Source organism: Empidonax traillii, unplaced genomic scaffold (genome assembly GCF_003031625.1).
Source record: "Empidonax traillii isolate 1590-97213 ecotype Southwest subspecies unplaced genomic scaffold, ASM303162v1 scaffold1485:size188213, whole genome shotgun sequence".
NCBI lineage: Eukaryota > Metazoa > Chordata > Aves > Passeriformes > Tyrannidae > Empidonax > Empidonax traillii.
The window spans coordinates 20,113-43,271 of record NW_020956678.1 but is presented as its reverse complement, the minus strand read 5'-3'; the positions used below and the strand labels follow the sequence as shown (position 1 = coordinate 43,271).

General features: G+C 52.1%; 1 protein-coding gene across 1 annotated transcript in view; it reads right to left on the bottom strand.

Moving 5' to 3' along the window:
• Positions 1–7,048: 7,048 nt before the first annotated feature.
• Positions 7,049–23,159, bottom strand: part of LOC114070231 (CMT1A duplicated region transcript 4 protein homolog) — a 25,502-nt gene continuing 9,391 nt past the window's right edge. Inside the window, exon 4 of the mRNA XM_027907493.1 lies at positions 7,049–7,501. Within this exon, the coding sequence (XP_027763294.1) occupies positions 7,125–7,501 (377 nt within the window). The 3' untranslated portion in view covers positions 7,049–7,124. The remainder of the gene's footprint in view (positions 7,502–23,159) is intronic.

Genomic DNA, 23,159 nt, shown 5'->3' with positions numbered 1-23,159 from the left:
TCTGTTCTTCCTGAACAGGTAACACAGAACCTCCCACCAGCACACCTAAAGGTGTAGGAGCAAGTCTCTCTCCTTCCCCAGGCTCCATGAGAAGAGATCTTTCATCCATTTAGAAACTGAAAAATCTGTGGTCAAAACCCAACCAAAATCAGTTTGTGGTTTTCAGATTTTTAACAAGAATCTGTAACACCTTTAAAAAAGTATCTACTGTGCATTAATAAAAACTTTAAAAAACATCTAAGTTTCACTTAACTACTGAGAAGTTCCCATTACAAGAAAAGTGTAAAAATCCCATGTCCAGCACAAACTGCAAACTCAGAATTCCCACTCCCAGGACTAAGGTTGGACTCAAAGCAGATGCCACCTACTGAAGATTTATAAAGGTGACTACACTTGGAGTTTTGTGAGAGTGAGGTGTGGGGATTACCCTTGGCTTTCAGCTTTGCTCCTGTCCTGCTGTGCTAGCAACCAGCTCAGCTGAGAGATGGAGACAGGGAAGACAAGGAGAGAGAAGAAAGAAAGGGAACAGAATGATCAGCAGGGATTAGGCTCTCCTTCCCATGATCCCCATCCATGCTGGCATATCCAGACCAGCCTTGAACCCAAAATAAAACCAAAAATACAGCAAAATTCCCCTGGAAATGTTGGTTTCACTGGAGCAGATGGATTTGGGGTGTGAAACTGCTTTTCCAAGCTACCTCTTGGTACCCAGGGACTCAAACAACACCTGTGACCCCCTCAGAGGGTTTTCCTGCACCCAGAGCTCCAGAAATCCCATCAGGGATTGGGATACTCAAACTTGCTGGACTTTTTGCCTCTGCAGGGGAGGAATCCAAATGCCATTGCTGATGCAGCAGAGGCTCTGGCTGTTGGGGCAGGGCAGGGATGCAGGAGCCAGGAAGGCAGTGCCAAGCTCAGCGCCCGCAGCGAGCGTGGGGAGCCTGATGAGCTGGCACATAGCTGGGCACTGTGAGGCAGGCCAGAGGAATGGAGCTGATTGTCCCGCTCCAGCAGCTGGCAGAACATGCCAGAGATCAAACCAAGAGCAGTTTGAGGTGAGATGGAGATCTCTGGCAAGGTTTCGGAGGGTCCCCCCCTCGGAGCTGCACGGTGAGCACAGCACAGCGGGCCAGGCTTTAAACCTACTGATACCAGGATTAATTGTCCTGCATTTAAAGCTTGAAGGTGCCAAAGTTAAGTCCCAGTGGATCCTAGAGAAGTGATCCTGCAAGGCACTGAATCCTCTGCACCTTCAGAGACTCTCAGGCATCACCAGCCCCACCTTCCTGCCCACTAAACTTTTCCTTATCACAAAGACCTGGGAGTTTTACTCTGAGCCAGTGTTAACCCTCCACCAAGCTGCTCTTCAAAGGGTCACAACTGACCCAAAAACACAAACATATAAACCAGCCCTTCAGGCACCATCCCTGTGCAGTTTAGATTGCAGAGTATTGCCAAAAACAACCAGCACTCCTGGCTGAGAGGCAGCAGGAAAACCTTGTTGGAAAATACAATTCACACAGTTTTTGAAGAGTCAGGGGTGGCCTTTGAAAAGCTCTTCACCTGCCACCCACATCCAACCTCCCATTCCTGCTGAAACATTGGAGACAACAGTAGCTAAAGAGCCTGAACACATGAGAACAGACCCAAAACTCCTTGCAAGCAGGGTCAGAACGTGAGAGGTGGTTCAGCTGTGAAACAACACCCTGATAAACTCTCAAAGCACTTCAAAACTCCCAGGTAAAGGCCATTAGCCAAATCCCCCAGATGGAAGAACACATGGAAAGTGAAATGCAGCGATTTGGACCTTCTGCACCCAGCAAAGAGTGACCTGCTAACAACCACCCTGATCACCATCCTCATTATGCTTCAGAGTTAATCCCAAAGTGGACTGGAAACATTTCCAGCACTGTGCTGTGGGACAGGGAGACAGAGGCTCCCACTGCCAGGGAGTCAAAGCTGCCTGGACCTGTCCTGAGGCTGAGGGGCTGAGGGGGTGATGTGCTGTGTGCTGCGTTTGGTAGCACAAAGAGAGCTTGTGTTTATGCACCGAGCTATAAATATTCCTTTCTGAAAAGGCAAAACTGGAAAAATGTCTAAATGTCTATTTTTGCCTCCTCTGCTTCACCCACTCGAAACATTGACATCATACCAAGCTCCTACTGAGGCAGAGTCACTCTGAGAGCTGGAGGGGCACAACTGCACCCAGAGCAAAGGCTGGGACAGAAAAAAAAAAAGCATCTTTGTGGCCTGGGAGGACAGAGCAGTGCTTGGGGAGGGGGGAATTCTTGCATGAAAATGGATGGTCCAATAAAAATGACTCAGCAAAGCTCAGGTCCAGACTGTCCCAGCTTTGCCCTGGACTCACAGAATCACAGGATATGCTGAGGTGGAAGGGACCCCCAAGGATCATCCAGTCCAACCCTCAGCCCTGCACAGGCCCATCCCCAAGAGTCACCCCCTGTGCCCCAGAGGATCATCCAAAGCCTCCTGCAGCTCTGGCAGCCTTGGGGCTGTGCCCACTGCCCTGGGGAGCCTGTTCAGATATGTGGATTTATTTCATTAAAGGTAGCTTGGATTGAGTTCTGGGGGGTTTTGTGAAGGGGGTTGCCCACATATCTCTGGGAGGATTAGACAGTTTGCAGCAGGCTGTGACCCCTGTGGCCCTCCCCACAGGCTTTGCGAAGAGCTGTGAAGGAGCAGAGAGCAGCAGGATCAGCAGCTCCATCACCTCGGTGTCTGCAGCACCTCCCCTGTACCTCAGGGGGTGGTGAGGACAAGCTGAACACCACTGTGGTATTGGGCACCAGCCAAACTACTACTAGCAGTAGGAACTAGTCATTGTAGCTGCTGGCAGCAGCTCAGTTCCTCCAGGGCTCAAACACGAGCCCGAGGTGAGGGGAAGGCACTGAGCACTTCCCTCCTGGAGCTGCTGCTGCTGGCACAGGTGGCCACATGGTGACAGATGAGTCAAGTGGAGATTGCAGATAAATCAAAACAAAAAACAAAAGTGTTGAAAAATGCTGTTTTGGAAGCACCTCGGTGTTACGTGGGCTACTCTTGGCTCTGGTCACAACCAACTCTAACGTTCCCCTGCTGTGCTCACGATGGTTGTGCAGCACTTGGAGATGAGGGTTCTCAGTGGCAAACCCTCCAAAACCCCACTCTGCTTCTGAAAGCAAAAAAAAAAAATTGTGGGTACCCCCCAGACCTCATCTAGGGACTGGGCCCCAGCACCCCCCAGGATCAGCCCCACATGCTGCTGAGGGTTTGTCACCTCATGCCCCGCCAGGGCCCTTCCAGCAGGGCAGGTTATCCTAAACACACATCAGCACATTGCTGACCTGCTCAGGGAGCACAGCACTGCTCTGGAGCACAGTAACTACCCCAGAACCCTCAGCAGCTCTGCATCCAGTCCATCCATCAGCCACATCCCAAAGTGATACTAAACCCCTCATCGGGGGTCCCCAAGCCACAATGGCCACATTGTCCCCAGCCTTCTCCTCCCATCCTCGGGTGCTGGCATATATATGACCACAGTCAGTCCTGCAGGAAATCAGCTCCTATTTTACTTAAACAGGGCAGTCAGCACCTGGCTTGTGTCTGTTTAATAACCTGAGCATCTGGTTTCCATACAGCAGGCAGGGAGCAGCCCCAGCATAATAACAGTCATTTAGAGCTGCAATTAGCTCTGGGCCCCCACTTGGACATTATGATGACTAAGTAGGTGCTGCTACATCTGTTGACAGACAGAGGGGGGGGCAATTCCACCCTACCCCCAAGAGACTCCCCTCATCTCCTCCTGTCCTCAGATCCCCAACGTTCCCTCGTGCCACATCCAGCGTTCCATGGATGCTCTGCCATAGTAGGGATTCTTGCACCACCCAGCAAATTTTTGCCTGCCCAGGCCTCCAGTGCCAGGCTACAGAGCAAGGGAAGTGCCCAGGGCACCTTCATGGGTTGCTTTAGGGGGTTCAGCCTTGCCTAGAGCACAGAGCTCACCCCCAGGACGAGATCTCTTGGTACTCACAGTGCCCCTGCACCCCTTCCATCACAGCCCTGGGCTCACCAACGCTGGACCTCGGGGCTCCAAAACAGCAGGGAATGCTTTCAGCTGGATTGAACAGAGCTCCAAGTATTTTATTAATGCTAATGGAAAGTACAAGCTGAAACAGAACTACCATGTTGTGATTTGCAGCCCTGGAAAAGTCCCTTTCATCCTCAGTGACAACAGAAAAAAAAATCAACATTTCCCATAGAAGTTACTAAAAGTTTAACTTAAGAATTGCCAAAGCCAGCATGTTTGGGTTTTGTTGGTGCTTTGTTGTTGTTTTTTTTTTTTCTCTTAGTCTTTCTTCATTGTGAGTTTTCCCCCGTTTTTTCCCCAAAGTGCTTTTCACAACACTTGGGTTTTGCCTGTTTCCATTTTACTCTAATTTGTGGTGGAGAAGCAACACTCCAACCTTCACTGAAGACATAACGCATTTTCAACTATTTTTTTAATGACAAAATCATTCAGTTCCTTCAAACTTTTATACCCCTGGCCACGTTGCTGCAGGAATCTGTCCTGCCAGGAACCTGTAATGCCAAAATGTTCTCAAGACAGCTCCAACACACCTGAACTCCAGTGCACAGGCATGATCCAACCACACGTCCCCGCCCCTGCTGCAGGGAAACCGAGACAGAAAACCACCTCGTGTGAGGAAAAGGAGAGCAAAGAAGAGCCCACAACACCTCCACCAGTCCTAGACCTGGCCATGGGACAGAATTCCCCACTTGGAAAGGCGCTGTTGTGTCCTGGGACACCTTCCCTGAGCGAAGTCTGACGTGCTCCAGAGCACGAGGAAACACTCACACGTGCAAAAGGAAAACTAGAATGTTTTCTCAGTCACCTCAGCTACCATTTCTGGCTCTCTAGGGATGATTTCCAGCATTTTCCTCTACCATTTCCCACCACAGAAGCGCCTGTAAATAACCTGAGGCAGGAGAAGGCCGTTCCCCGAGGAGGAGGTGCAACAGTGAGAATGGTTTAACACAGAGCTATAAACAAGAACCTGGCAAAGCCTCCCTGCACCAGGAGGAGGAGGGGGATGTTCTCCTTCTCCCCAGCCCTGAGCCCTGCGAGTGCAAACAACTCACACGTGCTCCAGCATCCTCTGCACGGGCAGGGATGGCTGACAGCAAACCTGAAGGGTCTCTGTCCCAGCTATTTCCACCACCGTCCTGTCAGCAAGGGGGAAGAACAGGGCATCTCTGCCTCCCTTTTCCAGGATCCCTCCCAGGAAACAGGGTCAGACTCTGAGGTTTATTTGTTTATTCCCATTTCCGTGGCTCGTGACCAAAGCTGAGGGTTGGGCAGGAGGGACAAGCCCCTGAACACAGGTCTTGTGACGTGCTGCGGGCACGGGCTCAAAACAGGGCAGGGAACAAGCTTATTTTTACTTCCACTGAAAGAGGTAATTTCTCTTCCTATTTTTTTTTTTTTTTTGGTCATATTTTCTAATTCTTCGCATTTTTTCCCTGCAGAAACCCAAGACTGTTTCCCAAAGCACTGAACTGATGAGTGGCACCACAGCAGCCAAAAATCCCCTGATCTGAGAGTGCAGCTTTGGGAACACCAGCAGCAAATATTGCTGATTATCAGATAGGTTGTTTATAATTTCAGTGGAGTTTTCCAGGGCATCTTCCTCAAGCAAATTTAATTTTGATAGGAAGAAAAAACCCCATCAATTCTTTTTTCATCATCACAAGGGAAGTAAAAGGTGGCCATAGAGGTGGTACCAGAAAACTGGGTTCTACCTCTAACAGCCAAAAAAAAAAAAATGAGGAGGTGATGCCTTTGCAAATGGTTTTTAAAAGCCTGGCAATATTTCTCAGCACTGAGGGCTGAGCTGACACACACCAGCAGCTGAAGACCTTAAGGATGGGCTCTGCAGTGTCACACTGGGGGAAGGACTTGCAAAAATTCATGTCCCCCAGGCTGTTTTAACCTCAGCTCATCTGTAAAAGTGATAAAGGAGCAGCAGCTCATCTGCCAGCTGATTAATCAGCTTTGCTGCTGCATCACTCAGCTTTTAATTGACTTCTGTCCCATTCATGGATACCATAGAATGGCCTGAACTGGAAAGGATCTTAAAGCTCATCTCATTCCACCCCCTGCCCTGGGCAGGGACACCTTCCACCAGCCCAGGTTGCTCCAAGCCCTGCCCAACCCTTGGACACTTCCAGGGATGGGGCAGCCACAGCTTCTCTGGGCAACCTGTGCCAGGGCTGCCCACCCTCACAGGGAAGGATTTCTTCCCAATATCCCATCTAACCCTGCCCTGGTTTGAAACCATTCCCCCTTGCCCTGTCACTCCAGGCCCTTGTAAATAGTCCCTTTCCATCTTTCTTGAAGCCCCTTCAGGTCCTGTTAGGCTATAATCAGGTCACTCCAAAACCTCTCTTCTCCAGGCTGAACAATCCCAGTTCTCTCAGCCTTTCCTCACAAGGAAAGTGGTAAATGCAGCTTGGTCAGACCTCATATCCTAAGGACAGACAGGCCAGGGAAAAATGGACACAAGCACAAGGAAATGCCCACTGTAAACTCCTCTCCCTTCCAGTCCACGCTCCATCAGCAGGACACAACAGCTCCCAGGAGCAGGGACACCAATTCCCAGTGCATTTCTCCAGTCACCCAACACCCCCAGCGGGTGCTGATGCACAGAGAGTCCCCAGAGGCTGTTCCCCTCAGCCAACCCCCCCATGGGTGCTGGCACTCTGTGCTGATGCCAGCAGGGTCACAGCAGCAGAGAAGGAGCCCTGTGTGTGTGGCTGTGTGGGCGTTCAGGCATCTCATCTCCATGCCCGGCCCTCGGGGGCAGTTCTGAGCAGCAGAGCAGCAAAAACAGCTCCTGCCACGTGAGGCAAGAGCAGCAGCAGAGGTTCTGGCCTCCTCCAGACCTGAGAGCAGAGAGCACAGGATGCATCACCACCACCCCCTGTGCTCATCTGCTTCCATTCACGCGGGGCTTTGAGGAAAAGACTCACAAAGTGAAATGCTGTTTGCATGGGTTAGTTTAATGGACTCTGGGAAACACAAAAGAGCATCTTCTTTCTTTTCTTTGCTTCCAGTTGCAGGCAGATCATTCCTTCCTGCTGGCACACAGCAGGGAGCTCCAGGGCAGCACACGGGAGGGAGGTCTCCTTGCAAAAATAACCCTGCTGTAAACGCTCTGTGATGTCAAAGGGCTCTGAGCCGGGGGCGTCCCCACGGAGCCCTTCCCGCTCCCAGGGCTGCTGCCTCCGCTCAGCTCCTGGGGATCCTCCTCAGGACCACCTCCTGGAGGCTCCTTGTTTGGCTCTGTCTGTGCAGGGGGCCTGGATGGAGCTTTTCTCTGCTGGTCCTGCTCAAGGAGCCTCCTGACCAGGGGCCCTGTGTGGGTGACGTAGGCGGGTCCGGGGCGCTGGATCTGGATGAGGTGTCCCGGCAGACCCACGTTGGCTGAGGGCAGCACAACCTCTGGAACCCGAGAAACAGAGACCATGAGATCCCAGCCTGGGCTTCTCCCCTCTCTGGGAAGGGTTAGGAAGGAGGGTGACACCAAGGATGCTCCTTGGAGCCAAAGGCCATGCCGGTATCAGCGATGGCCATGGAGGGCCAGGCAGCACCGAGGGACAGCAGTGTCTACCCAGAGCTACCTTGCATCAAGATCTAAATCAGCCATGCAAGAAACAGAGATAATGTCTGTAATTTCTAACCTTTCAGCCTTCATTTCTATATTTGAGCACAGAGTGTGATTGCACTGACCAAGGAGGAGCTGCAGGAGGTCAGTGTTACACCAAGAAACAGTGGGAGAGAAAAGGGGGTGGGGTGGAGATCAGCAGTTCTTATTCCTGCACCACTGACCAATGGCCAAGGCAAGCCTGCACTGAAGACCTTCCCAGTCTCCTCTTTCTGTCCTAAACCCCTTCATCACTCAAGTCCTGCGCCTCACACACAAAGCCACAAGACTGGCAGAAATGGCTGGAGCAGTCAGGCTGAGCCTGCTTGGGAAGATGTCTGTCCAAGGGAGACTTCAAAGCAGAAAATCCAGGAAAAAAGTCATGAAGGAAAGGAAGATGCATTCAGGCAGATCTTGGAAAATGAGATCATGAGTGTCAGTATTTTTAGATACAGACTTTTCACCTGACACAAGGCTTGCCCTTACCTCTCATTGTGCACTATTTTGTTTTTGTTTTTTTTTAATTGGGGATAATTCTGCCCTTCTGTCCTGCAGAGGGCCAGTCCTTTATGACCCAGCTGAGCATCCCAGGGAAACACCCAGAACAACAGCACACTGGGGTTTGTCAGGGCTCTGACATTCAGCTGCAATACCCAGGGTCCCCTCAAAAGTGCCAAAAAGCTTTGTGTGCTCAGAGGGGGGATGGCACGGACAGAGCTGGGAGTGAAGTTTCTCCCAAGGTCCCACCACGAATTAAAACCAAAAGGCTCAGAGTTCCAAGTTTTAGAGAAATGAGAGCATTTAAAGACATTAGTAAAAGATAATCTGAAGCCTTTAAAGTTGTAGGGACAGAAAGAAGGAGGGAAATTGTATGTTCAGCAGTTTCTGCACCGAGCCACATCCCTCGGGAAGAAATTCTTTACAGAGAGAGGGATCAGACATTGGAATGGGCTGCCCAGGGAGGGGGTGGATTTACTGTCCCTGGAGGTTTTTAATTGGATGTGGCATCATTGACATGGTCCGGGAACCACGGGGGGGTTGGATCAAGGGTTGGACTTGAATCTCAGAGGTCTTTTCCAATCCAGTTGATTCTATGATTCCATGATTCAGGCTTCCAAGCACCACACTGCTCCTGCACCTCTGGCCGTGCCAGGGCCGGTTCCAGATGCTCTCTGGGCGTGCAAAACGCCAGGAATGAGCTTTTCCATGAGCCCTGCTCCCGCCTGTGCTGCCGGAACGCGGCTCTCCCATCCCTGTTCGCCCTGCCCGGCCGGCATCTGCTCCCATCGCATCCCGGGGACTGCGGTTTGCTCGTCTTCCCCGAGCGAACCGCGCTCTGGAGAAAGAGCGATCCATCCTCCCCCCCCCGAGGGGAGACGTCAGCGCATCCAGTCGGGACAGCCCTGGAAGCACCAGCCGGCAGCGGCGTTACCGGGACGAGCAGGGGCAGCCCGGGCTCTTCCCCGAGCTACGAATAGAAACAGCCTGACGTGTTTGCAGGAAGGAAAAAAAAAAAAAGTTTCCATACCAAAAAAGTTTTCAGCGCAGTGAAACTCCTGTACCTACGCCGTGCACACACGCTCAGCCTGAACAGAGGGAGAAGCCCGACCAAAAATAGTCTTGGTTTAAATGATGAGATTTCAGGCAGTGGCACACTCTGTGCTTAAACAAAATTTATTTTGACAGGCTGAGATAGTCCATGTGTCCTGGAATGCCTGTTCTGACTCACTATTTGGAGTTTTTAACCCTTGTTACGGCACTGTTTTACTGTTGAGTTCATCAGGCTGATGTGCAGTAAAACCACTACAGGAGGGTTAAAAAAAGTCTTGTTAAAGCACAGTTTGACCGTTTTCAAAGTGTTTCTGATGACTAGGGAGTTCTGGCTCAGCCCATCCTCCAGAGAGCTGGGATGGGCAGCAGGCCACCCCCACCCAGCACAAGGAATTGGGGTAGCAGGAGCTGCTCCAAACTGGGACCCATCAGCTTGATGATGACTGTCCACGTGTGTGAGGTAAAGCTCTGCAACCTGGTGATAAACCAGTGGGATCAGACACAAAACAACGCTTAGTGAGGCACAAAAAGAGCTGATTCGGAGCCTTTTCCCCACTTTTATAGGCTGTAGTTCACGTCTTTGTAAAACAAATAAACACATGGATGAGCTGGGGGGGATAATTCAGCAAAGCCCATGGAAAGAGCTCCATACACCCTAGAGATGCAGCAAACCCTGCCCACCTGCTCCCAGCGGGGACCCAGAGCCAGTGGGATGGGTGCCAGGGGCGTCAGGGAGTCTGACGGTGAGGGCCAGGGCCAAAACAGCACCCCCAGCTCCTCACCCTGCAAGCACAAGCCTAACATGGGGGAGAAGCTCCTGTTCACCACCATCAAGCAAAGCTCTCCACACGTTTTGCAGAGCAAACGAAGATCCAGCTCAGTCCCTCAGCCCAAACCACTGACTGCATGCTGGAAAGGCAAGGAATGAGCACAACGAGGTGGTGGAGCAGGGAAGGACAAGGGTTGTGGTGCTGGGCTGTGGCTCCAGCTCCTCTCACTGCATGCCTGGTGTTGGCCTTGGAACCTGCCCTGCACCCAGTCAGATGTTCCCAGCTCAGAGGGCTCCTGATGTGAAGGCGCTGGCTGAGCTCACGTGTCCAGGACAGAAGACACGCCTCAGGCATGTCTCCTGTGTCCGTTTAATCCTGGATAAATCCTGCTACTCCAGGGATGTTCATATGGGTGAGGTTTCCAAAGAGCCCTGGGCTCAGTGGTGTTGCTCCAGCGTCATCTCACAGGGCAAAAAAACCAAAGAGGTTCAGACTTTCCTAAAGGGTAAGAAGAAAATAAAAAGCAGTGTGATGGACAGCACCTCCAGTTTGGATATTTGGTGATGTGGGAACATTGGTGCCAGGATAAAATCTGGGTACCCACCAGGTGAATTTACCTGTGCAGTTGTGGGCGTTTGGGCGCAAAGAACCTCAGACAAGGCCACAAGGCCTGCCAAGTTGCCAGTGTTGAAGTGGAAGTGGTGAGATGGAGGCTGGTGCAAATCCCAGCTATTTGTCCTCTGACCTTATCTCTAACCCTTCCCAAACCAGCAGTAACCAAAGAAGCTCCAGGGAGAGGACACACAAACATCCCCCTGACCACAGAGCCTGGATTACTCAGCTGTCCTTGGATTACACCCCTGATGTGATGCAGGCCACCCCAGAGGTGGCTCCTTCACACCAAGAGCATGAGGGGAGACAGCCAGATGCCACAGCAGCAGCGGGAGCTGAAGATGGGAATGCAAAGATGCCAAGGGAAAGCCCAGAGCCGACAACATCTCGGAGCAGAACAAGATGGGATCATCAGCCACCATTTGTTATTTACAGCTCGGGCTTGGCTACTGGCCTGGAAGAGAGATGGCTCCACATCATCCCTGGGAATCCTCTCAGCATAACGATGGTTATAACTATGCCCTGCATCAGCAGCACCTGCCAGTGAGTCCTGTCTCCAGGACTGTCCTGGGAAAGGCTTTCCAGAGCAGAATTGGGTTGGTTTCCCTCCTAGTGGAGGCACAGGATTGTTGCCTGCCATTACCTCCCCCTGCCTGGGGTTTGTCTGAAGCTGTCCACACTGAGGGATCAGCTCATGGCCCGCTCCAATGGGAAGTGCTCCAGGTTGGACATGGCTTGGAGCAACCTGGGATAGTGGAAGGTGTCCCTGTCCTTGGAAGGAGATGATCTTAAAGGTCACTTCCAACCAAAATCATTCTGGGAATCTACTGGGATTCAGCCCAAAAATCAAATCAAAAGGCCTCCTTTGTCCACCATAAGATGCCACCCCCCCCCCCAGCTGTGCAGGATCAGCAGCAGCCAGACCAGAGCCACGGACCCACCTGAGCCCCTTCCCACTGGTTTGGCAGCACAAACCTGTCCAGCCAGGCTATGAATCAGCCTCAGGTTGTTTGGACACCAGAGGAGCCCACTTTGGAGAGCAGAGTCGAAAAGACCCAAACAGTGATCCCTTTTGTGACACTCAAAATGGGCAATAGCGGAACTTTATAGTTAATTATAGAATTACAACTCCTGTGAGAATGGGGACTCACGTGGGCAACTTTAAACCCAAATCAAAGGCCTCTGAGCTTCAAGACACTGACAGCCAAAGGTCCAGATTTCTCTAACTACATTCAAAAAGCACCACCAAAGCCAGGCACTTCCAAAGGGAACAGAGCTACACACAGAATTAGTGTCACACAAAGAACACAGCACATGCTAAGTCCTGTTCAGGCTGTCCCCGGATTTCAGATGTGATTATCAATTCACTTCCAATCAGCAGGCTGTGTTATATACCTGCCATTGCATTAGGCCTCATTTTATTCCTTTCCTTTACCTCTCCATGGCGAGAAGGAAACTGGAGGCAAAGCCCTGTTCCTAAAAGCCTTGGTCCATAAACATCTCCCTCCTGATCTACAGCTCTCCACTGACAGCACACCAGGGAGGCAGTAGCAGGGCAATAGCAAGGTAACAACCACTGCTTAGTTTGTTTTTATTTTTCTCCAGCTACAGGTTGAGATATTCCCCGTAATAAAAGGCAAAATTCTCCCCAGAGAAAGAAAGGGAGGGTTGCTTTTTATGAGAGACATAAAGCACCCAGCGCTTTGCTTCATGCTACAACTCTTGTGAGTTTGAATTCTCAGAGAGCTGCTGGCACTGGGACAGTTTTCACACTCTTATATTTAGAGAGACTCGCCTGAAAAACAGCCAAAGCTGTCGCTTATAAATCAGGTTGTTCTGACAGTGCCCAGAGCAAGCAGTAAAAGCAAATGGAGGGAAATGAAATTACATGTTGCAGAGGGGGCTCTGTGAAATAATAAGCTTTTCTTTTCTGCTTTTTTTTTTTTTTTAGGTTCACAATAATTAGAGCTCCTTTTTCCTCTCTCTCTGTTCTATAACTTGTTTCTAAGCCAGCCCCTGCTGTCAGGCTCTGGGCCCCCAGCCCCTGGGCTTTGGACATGTGGTTGCCATGTCCTTGGCTGGGGGATTCCACAGAACTGTCATCTCCGCAGGCTGGGGTGGGGAGGATTCCACACGTGGTTCACTCTGGCCACAGAACCAAGGGACACATCTCTCCCCAGCAGCTTGGGGACACCCAGGTTCCTGCAGCACAGTCAGGCCACGGGACACCCAATCCAGGGGAAACAGTCTGGAGATGGAGATCCTTTCACCTAGGGATGTGGTTTAGGTGGGGAACAGGAGGGCTGCTGGTTCATGATCTCAGAGGTTTTTCCTCTGACAGGGGATTTCTCACTGGAACTGAAGCATCGATTTTTTTCCTACAACCAAACACAAGCATGGCACAGAAAACTCCTGAGCTCCCTTGGGAACACATCAGCAGCTGATGGCCCTTCTTCCCCACAGCCTGGGGGAGCCAAGAAGGTCTAGCAGGCACTACTGGGCATATCTTAACACTGTAAAGTGTTTTACAACCTCAGTTTAGCCTGCATTTCTGGGGGATCCTCAGGAGAGGAATTTCCTGCCTCCAAGGCTCCTGTGCAAGGGCTTTTCAATCTCTCAGCTTAAGCAACATGAAGAGAGAAACAAGTGCTGCTCTGCCAGAAGTAAAATTCAGACCTTCCTTGTCCTACAGAGCTCGACAGCAGCTTGTTCTCAGCTTCAGCAGGATTTTAATTTGACACTCAGCAAGAAGCCAGAGAGAACAGCAATCGCAAATTCAACTGCTGGGAATGAAATAAAGCTGGTGAAAGGATAAGAGCAACAAAAATCCCCTTTATTCATTCATCTGATTTTACTGTTTGAAGTTCTCCAAGAGCTGCTTCCCACCCAAACTCCTCCCCATAGATGTGAATTGGAGGCTGTGATAAAGATGGAAAGAGATGATCACAGGCTGTGAAAAGGGCAGGAGGAGGAACAGATCAACAGAAGAGGCAGCAAGACAGATTTGGGAGTCAGGATCCCATGACAGATTCCAGGGAAGGTGAAAAACCTTCTCTAGGTGCTGAGGCCACAGTGAAAAGCCAGTAGGAGAAACAAATAGCTTGACAAGTGATTTGTTTCTGTTTATTCCAGGATGGACTTGATCCAACATCAGGTGGAGTTGACAAGTGCCCATCCATTACCTTCAAGGGGCTTTGGATCCACTGGAAATTGAGCCATGGGATAAACTACTATGGTTAATTAGCCAAGATCCTGTCCCAGGCCAAATACTTCCAGATGGCTGCTGAAGGGAGGAATGAATCCTTGTGGGTCCCCACCACCACCTCAACCACCCCAGGATCCTCTTTCCAACCCTGAGTTTTGAAAAGTGCCTGAGGAACACGAGAAAAAGCCATGAGGGCTTTCCCAGCAGCAGCAGCAGTTTGCAGGCACTGCACCCCCCCAGGGGTTTCTTTTGTTTGTTTTGTTTTAATTTTTGGTTGTTTGTTTTCTCACGGGACACGTTTGACAATGCTCCTGGTGACAGCTCAGGTTCCATGGCACAGGACAGGACAGGGAGCAGCACAGCTCGATGAACAACACCCACAGGAACGCCGCTGGCATTTTTAGCCCAGCTGTGTGTTCTTTGCAGACACAGCATTAGTCCTTTTTTCACTTCTAGTTTTTCTGCTTATAAAGGGGAGGAAAACGTGGTAAAAAGAAAAAAAAAATAAAAGAGAAGGTGGAGTCCAGGATAGAAATCTCTGGTGCTACACCCGAGACGCTCCAGTGTGCACATGCAAACAGCAACCAAAATAGAAGGGGTGGTTTCTCAGCTGCTGCTGTTAATTTGACAGTCACTTAAACCAGGGGAACATCTGAGCCCAGAGCGGGATGGGTGATGCCCCAGCAAGAGATACTGGGCCAGGCAGGGATGATACACCAGATCTGTAAGCAAGAGCTTGGCCCTGCTGTCAGAAAAGCAGCTCAAGCTGCTGATTTCTCTCCGAGCCTGGCTTTAGTCACCTTTCCTGCTGCTCTCTGGCCTGTATCCCCCAGATATCCCACCAGCACCTCTGCTGGGAGGTGGTTGACAGGGACAGCTTGTCCATCCCATGGGAGCCATGGAGTAGGGGGAACAGGGAGCCGAGGGAGCAGCCAGAGCACAGAAATTCAGCAAAAAGTGCTTGTTTATGTGAAAACACAAGGAGGCAAATAGTTGACATTAAGCTTTCGGGCAGGCTGTGGGACTAGGCAGTTCCTTTCAGCCCTCACACAAAGGCACCCTTTTTGTCTCTCTGCAAAACAGAAAGGAGATTGAAGGGTCTGTGGAATTCCTGGGCATTTTTTCCCCTGGGAGACGCAGTGCCCTGCAGTCCAATTCCAGGAGGATGGAAAGTTCATGGGTGGTTCCACACCCGCCTCCTGCCCCGCTGCTGCCACAGCCCCCCCAAACCCCTTACACCCCCAGGATCCCCTCTCCTTGGGACCAGGACCCACAGCTACACCCACCCCTGGAGGTGGTGGAGGGAGCCATTGCTGAATCCATCCCCTTTAGGAGAGGGGACAGCAGCTCCACATCCAACCTGCTGAGCATCTCCAATGCAGCTGATACACCAGGTTTCAGGTGTGTCCTGAGAGCCAGGACAGGTTACCTTGGACTCATCAATCCACACAAGCCTCCAGACCCCCTCAGTGAGGGCCATCAGGCCCACACCAGCTTCCAGGCCTGCCCAGCTCCCCATCCATGCCCATGCTCCTGCCCCAGCAAGGACCAGGATAAGTCTGCTGCTCCATCAGTGCTGTTTCCAGCAGGGCTGAGCATTCCTCTCCATTTTCTTCATGGAAGAAATTACATGACACTTTTGCCCCCCAGAAGTTTTGTGCCCCAGAGTGCCCACAGAGGGCTTGAGCCAACCCAAACCCAACACCCAGCTGTGGGCAGGGCACCTGTGGAACACGGCAGCGCTCTTACTCCACCTCATCTTGGCAAAAGCACGGGGACTTCTCCAGGTTCATAAAGGCACATGGATCTGCCTCCTACCTGACCCTCTGTGAGCACCTGCCAGCTCAAAGACTAAGGATTTGGCACAGACCCCACCACACTGCTCATCCTGAAGCTCCTCACACCCCCAGGGCACTTTCTGCCCATGTGTGGTGTCCCTGGAATGCTCTGCCACGGGTGCAGGTGGAACAGGAGTGACAGCTGAGAGCCATCAGCAGCAGAGCAGCAACACCTCCATGCAAGTGAAAAATGCCAGAGAAACCCAACCCTGACACAGCAGCCACAGTTTCATGGAATCACAGACCGGTTTGGGTTGGAATGGACCTTAAAGATCTTCTTATCCCACCCCCTGCCATGGGCAAGGACATCTCCCACTAGCCCAGGTTGCTCCAAGCCCCGTCCAACCTGGCCTTGGACACTTCCACGGATCCAGGGGCAGCCACAGCTTCTCTGGGCAACCTGTGCCAGGGCCTGCCCACCCTCACAGGGAACAATTTCTTCCTAAAGGAGTTCACTGGATGAAAGTCCCATTAACACCAGGACAGGGTGCAACTCCTGCTGTTTGCAGCCATTTCCCCACCCTACCCACTGGGCAGCAAGGGGAGAAACAGCATCTTCCAAGTTCATTTGGAAATCCAGCACATTTTCCCCTTCCTGCCCATGCCCAGCACACAGCCCAGGGCAATAAGGTCGTTTCAGGACAGCCCCGGTACAAAGGCTGGTGACTCAGAAAATAAAACCCCCATTCTCCTGCAGCATGACCCCCCCCCCCCAGTGCCAGCAGAAGTGTGTCATCCCACCAAGCACAGGGAGGGAACAGCAGGGCATTGTGCCCACAGCACAGCCCGGCACGTGCTGCTCGGGGGGAGCACCAGGACCTCCCGTCGGGGAGGGCAGAGGAGTTGGCAGAAGAACATTTTCCCTGTTAACTGTGAGACTGCAAGCCAGGAAAGAAAAAATACAGAGTGCACAGCCGCATCTGATGGAGGCATTTTGGAGAATAACCAGTCCCAGCCGTGCTGGGGCTGAGCATCAGCTCCCATTTCCCTCAGGAACTGGGAACAGCCTCCCCCAGCCCTCCCTGCCCCCTCCCACCCCCTGCCCAGCACGTGCTTTACTTGAAATCACAGAATATCCTGAGTGGGAAGGGACCCACAAAGACCATCACAGTCCAACTCCTGGTCCTGCACAGACAGCCCAACAATCCCACCCTGTCCCTGAGAGTGCTGTCCAAACCCTCCTGCAGCTCTGGCAGCCTTGGGGCTGTGCCCACTGCCCTGGGGAGCCTGTTCAGTGCCCAACCAGCCTGTGGGGGAAGAACCTTTTCCTCAGATCCAACCCAAACTTCCCCTGACACAGCTCCAGCCGTTCCCTGGGGGCTGTCCCTGCCCTCAGAAAGCAGAGGTTGGTGCTGCCCCTCCTGAGGGAGTCACACACAGCTATGAGCTCTCCCCTCAGCCCCCCTTGCCCAGGCTCCTGGAGCTTCCCCCCTTCACTTTTAACTCCTGATCACCTCTGGAAAGGATCCCAGAGGTGAAAAACAGCCACCTCCTCTGAGAAGCCAGAGGAGCCCTTTCTGCTCCCCAGCATCTGGCCAGGGGCCACGTCCCCAGCTGGTTTTACGCCTCTGATCCCTCTGGAGCACCGTGCATCCCCAGGGAGAGCTTCACCTCCTTGCTGGCCACCAGAAACAAGATCAGGGTTGGGGTGTGGAGGAGGAAGCAGTGCTGGGGTGGACAATGGGCTCTTTGTCTGCCTGGGAAGGGAGACAGCACCAGTTCCACGCTGGGCTGGTGGGACAGAGCAGATCCGCCTGTTCCTCCTTCTCTTCCCGGAGGCCCCTGCAAGAAATCCTGGCACTGCCACTGCAGAGCAGGGCTTTGCTTGGAGCAAACTTGTTTCAGAGCTCCAAGAAAGCTTTCTGCTGGTTGGAGCATTCTTAACTCCCAGTTTGAGTTTCCCTAATAAATCCCAGATTGCTCAACTTCCATGGCACCGGGCTGTGAGCTCAGGCAGCACTTAACCCTTCACAGCCCCAAACAAGGAGGGAATAACCTCCTGCTTTATTTGCCTTCAGGGACTTTTTTGGGATAAGCTGCTCACTAGGAAGGGGACAGATACTCACAGTATCCATCCCCAGATCCAACACCTCTGAAACACAGCACACACAGATTTCCTGCAACCTGTACAAAGCACAGGGATAAAGGGGCTCCAAGAGAGTGGGAGAGGGACTTTGGACAAGGGCCTGGGGTGACAGGACAAGGGGAGACAGATTCTCACTGACAGAGGGCAGGGTTAGATGGGATGTTGGGAAGAAATTCCTCCCTGGGAGGGTGGGCAGTCCCTGGCACAGGTTGCCCAGAGAAGCTGTGGCTGCCCCTGGATCCCTGGAAGTGTCCAAGGCCAGGTTGGACGGGGCTTGGAGCAACCTGGGCTGGTGGAAGGTGTCCCTGCCCATGGCAGGGGGTGGAATGGGAATGATCTTTAATGTCCCTTCCAACCCAAACCATTCTGGGTTCCATGATTAAGGCACAACTGTTTGTGGCAGGGAAGGGATGTATCCAGCATCTTGTCCTCACATCTCTGACCTTCTGCACCTTCCAGACGTGCTGCCTGGAGTGGCTGTGGAGGGACTTTACTGACCACAGCAAAGCAGGAAAAGCAGTGAGTGCTGCCCCAGATCTCTCAAAGCACTGATGGCCACAAAAACCTTCAAAACCTCTACAGAAACAGACTCTCCACAGCATTTTCCTTTCCATCCAGGCTTCTCTCCAGTCTCTTTCCACTGCTGCTTAGACCAGTGCAGGAGGAGACACCAGCTCAGCAGAGGCTCCTCACCTTCCTGCAGCACCCAGCTCCACCAGGGCAGAGCCACCACCATCACACCCCCAGCCCAGACAGGCATGTCCTGAGGCCAAGGGGACAAATCTGGCCCCGCACAAACCTCCTCCCCAGCTGCATTCCCAACCTGCCTCCCCTCATCTCTCCCCTGACTGACCCCAACCCAGGCACTCTGGGGGCTCAGGTTGTGTTAAAATCACCCCACTGTTAATCCTGTTGTCCACTGGGGTCTCTCATACCCCCACTTCAATCCTGATGTTTGTAAACACCCTGGGAATAAAAATCAACCCAGTGTAGCAGGGCCAAGTACCTGGAATCCCAGCCAGAGCATTCCCCTTGGAAATCTTACGGATGCTCCACTCCACAGACTGAGGAAGAGCCAGGACATCTCATGTGTGTATGAATAAGCACATGGAGCTTGAGCTACACTTTGTGACTCAGCAGGACTTTCCCTGGAAATGAGCTGGCCTGGGGAGTTATTTTAGTGCAGCTCCTGCTTTTAGTGACTCTTGCAAGACTCCCACTGGCTGAGCAACGCAGCAAACCTTGCTGTGAGCTGGATCTTCCTGGAAGTTTACTCACTCACGGAACTTCACCCCCATAAACCTTCCCAGAGGAGTCAGGGATGTTGCTCCCTATGTGCAGATCAACATGCAGAGTTGGAGCTTTCATAGTTTCCCTGGTGTGTGTGCCTCTCCAGCCACGTGGGGCTATGCTTTCTCATGTTGTCCCAAAATATAATCCCCCAGGAATGCCATGGCACTTCCCCAAGGGCTCTGGCAGGTAACCCAGCAGTGCCAGGGCAGGGAGAGCACCCACACATGTGGTGACAAGGTGCACACTGGAGACTAAGGCCACCCTGACATCCACAGGCCATGCCTTGGAAAGCTTTCCAGGGAAAGCTGTTCATCTCTCCGCTCCCCAGCCCCAAATTTCACTGCTTGCTTTAATCAGCAACAAGCTGATGGGATTCATTACAAGCCTTCTTGGTTCTGCATCACCCTGTTCTACTGCAGGTGTCTGATGGTGGGGAGAATCAGAGCTAAGCAGAGTCTTAGCGCTACTGAAGAACAAGCATTGACCACATTTTCCCTAGAAATCATTTTCCTGAGATATTACCCAGTGTGTCTCTCAAAGAACAGTCAGTTTTCTCTTCAAGATGACCAGTTCAGTGGAGCATTTTCCATCCTCATTTCTGCAGCAGACACACTGTCCCTTGCATAGGGCTTACAAGCACCTCAGTGCTTGGAGCAGATGATCCAAGTCTTGTAGCTGGAGCAGAGCCCAGACAAGGGTCCTGTCCCACCAAGGGGCTCTGCCCCAAGCACAGCTTGTTTGCAAGATCCCAGCAGCTCTGAACCAGCAGTGCAGGCTCCTTCCAACCTTTCCCAAGTAGAATCATGGAATCCCAGAATGGTTTGGGTTGGAAAGGACCTTCAAGGTCATCCAGTTCCACCCCCTGCCATGGGAAGGGACACCTTCCACCAGCCCAGGTTGCTCCAAGCCCCGTCCAACCTGGCCTTGGACACTTGCAGGGATGGGGCAGCCACAGCTTCTCTGGGCAACCTGTGCCAGGGCCTCACTGCCCTAACAGGGAAGAATTTCTTCTATAAAGCAGAAATAACCAGATCAATATTTTGGCAGCCAACACTGAGCTTCCTGCTCTCACAGCCACATTCCCAGGTTGCTCTTGCACAGGGATCACAAGCACATGGAGTTGGCTTCTGTGAGGCTGTAACATGCAGTCACCTGCAGTGCCTTTCCAGGCACTGACACAGCTCCAACACCTCCAGGACTTGTACAAGCAGTAAAAAAAAAACCAGTGCTGACAGTTAAAACATACCCTGCAGACAGGAGGGACTGGATTTGGGATCAGATGAAATCCCAGACCTGAAGGGAGCAGAAGCAGGCTGGCAGCACGGCAGGGACAGCAGCTCTGAGGATTAGTCAGAGAGTCAAAAGTTCACGTTATTCCCACAGAAGGAAAGTGCTGTGAGGGCACTGCACTCAGGTTAAGGACTTAAACAGGAGGGAAAGGGGATGTTCTCAGCCAGGGCTTCCCCCTCACAACACATGGGACAACCTCAGGGATGATGCTCCAAATCCAGAGGCTGAGCGTAAAGCTGGGATGGGGTGGAAGACTGGGAGGTTCCCCTGGAGTTCATCCTCCCCCAGAGAAACAGCTCAGACCCCGGTTCAGAGGGATGTTTGCAAACCTCCAGCTCGGCCATGACCCTGCCCAGCCTGGCCCTGCAGGGGCTGCCAGGAGGAGAACAGGCTGCACGAGGGGGGTCTGAGCTGACACCAGCCTCAGGCAGCAAATGGGAGTGATGAAGCTGCTGGGGTGGAGAGCAACAAGCCTGGGGACACCCAGTGCTGCTCCCAGAGAGCCTTCCTGCCTCCTGCCCTGGGAACTGCCCACCCAGAGCATCCCTGAGTAAAAATTTGGATATGAAGGCACTTTCTCCCACATTTGATACAAATTCACATACAGAGGGATGCTGGAGCACAACAAAAACTCAAATCCAGGCACAAATCTGGCGCATTTACAGCCAGGTCTATCTATAGCATAATAAAAAATTAAACCCAGAGACCAACAGGAAGTAAAAGAGTGTTTTCTCCTTCCTCACAGCCTCCTTACTACTGGTTGTCCCCAAACACCCCAGCAAATGCCTGAACAATGCAGGTTAAAGCCACACAACAAGGAGACTTGGCCCAGATCCTCACCCAGCGTAAATCAGCACCGTGTTAGCAGAGCCAGAGCTTTATGACAGCAGCAGATCTGGCTCAGGCTCAGCCCACAAAACCAGCTGCCACCGGGCTAATGCAACGCAAATTAAGCGTAAGGTTTTCCAATCAAGCCTCACATCAAAGGCAGAGCTATCTGATTTAAGTTACAGGCACAGCTTCAAGCTAATATTTGGTTTACCTTAATTACCGGGCTATTAGCCTCTGCAGCAAACTGAGCTTGATAGGCAAGATGCTGCTGGCAGCCAACATGAACTGCTGAAGAGTCATTTCCACTGATGCTCCCTCAGTCACCCAGTGCCACAACCACAGTCAGCTCTGTCTGCCCAGTGGAATTCGGATCCCTTTTCCTGTGAAAAAGCTCTTGGCTGGGATCACACGTCCCCACATCTGTGGAGCCCAGCCCAGAAGGACCCAGCCCTGCCAAGGGGTCCATCCAGCTGTCAGGGGGTGCCTGTTTGACATGGAAAGCAGACACAGTGTCAGTGTGAGCATTGCTGGGCTTCTGGCTGGTCCTGCACCACACAGGAACAAGAAGGAAGCTCTTCCTTCCCACTTTTCCTCCCTGCCTATTTTGGTGTCTGTAATCCCCACAGAGAGGAAGTAGATGAGTCAGGGAAGCCACATATTTCTCCTTTACCAAGACATACTATAACATGACTCAGTAAACACAAGAGACAGAGCACGTGCAGCGATCCAGAAAGGGTGGGGGAGACTCCCAGGGTGGCTCAGACCCAGACTCCAAATGCAGCTTGATAGCCCCGGGGGCGGGGGGGTCAGCTGGCTGGAGCACTCAGAGCCTGCTGGGGAGAGCCCAGACCATTCCCACTGTGTGGTTCATCAGCAACTCAAACACTGCTCTGGCAAGTCCTCACTCACAGCTTGGGAGTGGCTGCTGGAGAAACCCTCTCCAGTATCCATTTCTGCCTGGTCTGAGAGGCAGGGTGGCATCTGCTCCTTCCTAGAGGGGCCACCTGTCCCTCGAGGGGCCACTTCCATCCTGTCAGCCACTCACAGCCCCTCAGCAGTGCTGACTGCTGTTGTCACACCAGGACGTGGCACTGAGGGGGTCTGTGGTCTCTGCCTGCTGGGCAAGGCACTGGGATAGAAATCCATCTCAGAGAGGAGGGAATCTCACGTACCTGGGCAGGGTCGAGCAGGTGACAACTAAGGGATGAAGCTGCTCTTCCATGGCTTTCCATGGATTTCCCTGTGACTAGGAGCAGGAGGCAAAGCTTTCAGCCAGGCTGTCTCCTCTCTTCCCTGCCTACCCAGCCTGGAAGGAGTTTGGACAAGGACTTGCAGGGAGCTAACAGACCCCATCCCTGCAGCACAACACTCCACTCTTCCCAGACTGTTTTGGAAGCTCCATGAAGGAGCTGTGCTTGCAAACCACTATCTCCAGCAGCGGCCAGAAGGAATTTCACCGAGCAAGAGGTCAAACCTCTGTGGTTTCCAACACTTCCCTTCCACAGGGCAGCCCCTAATCATAAAGCTTTATGTGCAGTGGTTCACAGAACTGCTGAGGCTGGAGGTGCCTCTGGAGATCATCTACTCCAACCTGCCCCTCCTCCCAGCAGGGCCAGCAGCAGGTACCTCAGGACTGTCTGGTCAGATTTTTAATAACTGAGGATGGAGACTTGTCTGCTTTATGTTTTTTCTGCTTTAACGAAAATCCCAGTCTCTAATCACGGAAAAAAGGTTTTTGTGTGAAGGCACTGAGATCAGGAGGCATCCAACCTCAACGGCAATAATGAGCTGAGCTGTCTGAAAGCGAGTTGGGAGGAAAAAAGCTTCAGCCTGGAACTATTTTGCTGGAATAAATCTGCTTTTCAGAGCTCTTGACTTTTTGACAAGATGAAAAACTCCAGTTGGAAAATATCCACCTCGCATCAAAAACCTGATCAGGCAAGAGAAGAGAAGATTTTTGCCTTTCAGTGAAAACGATCT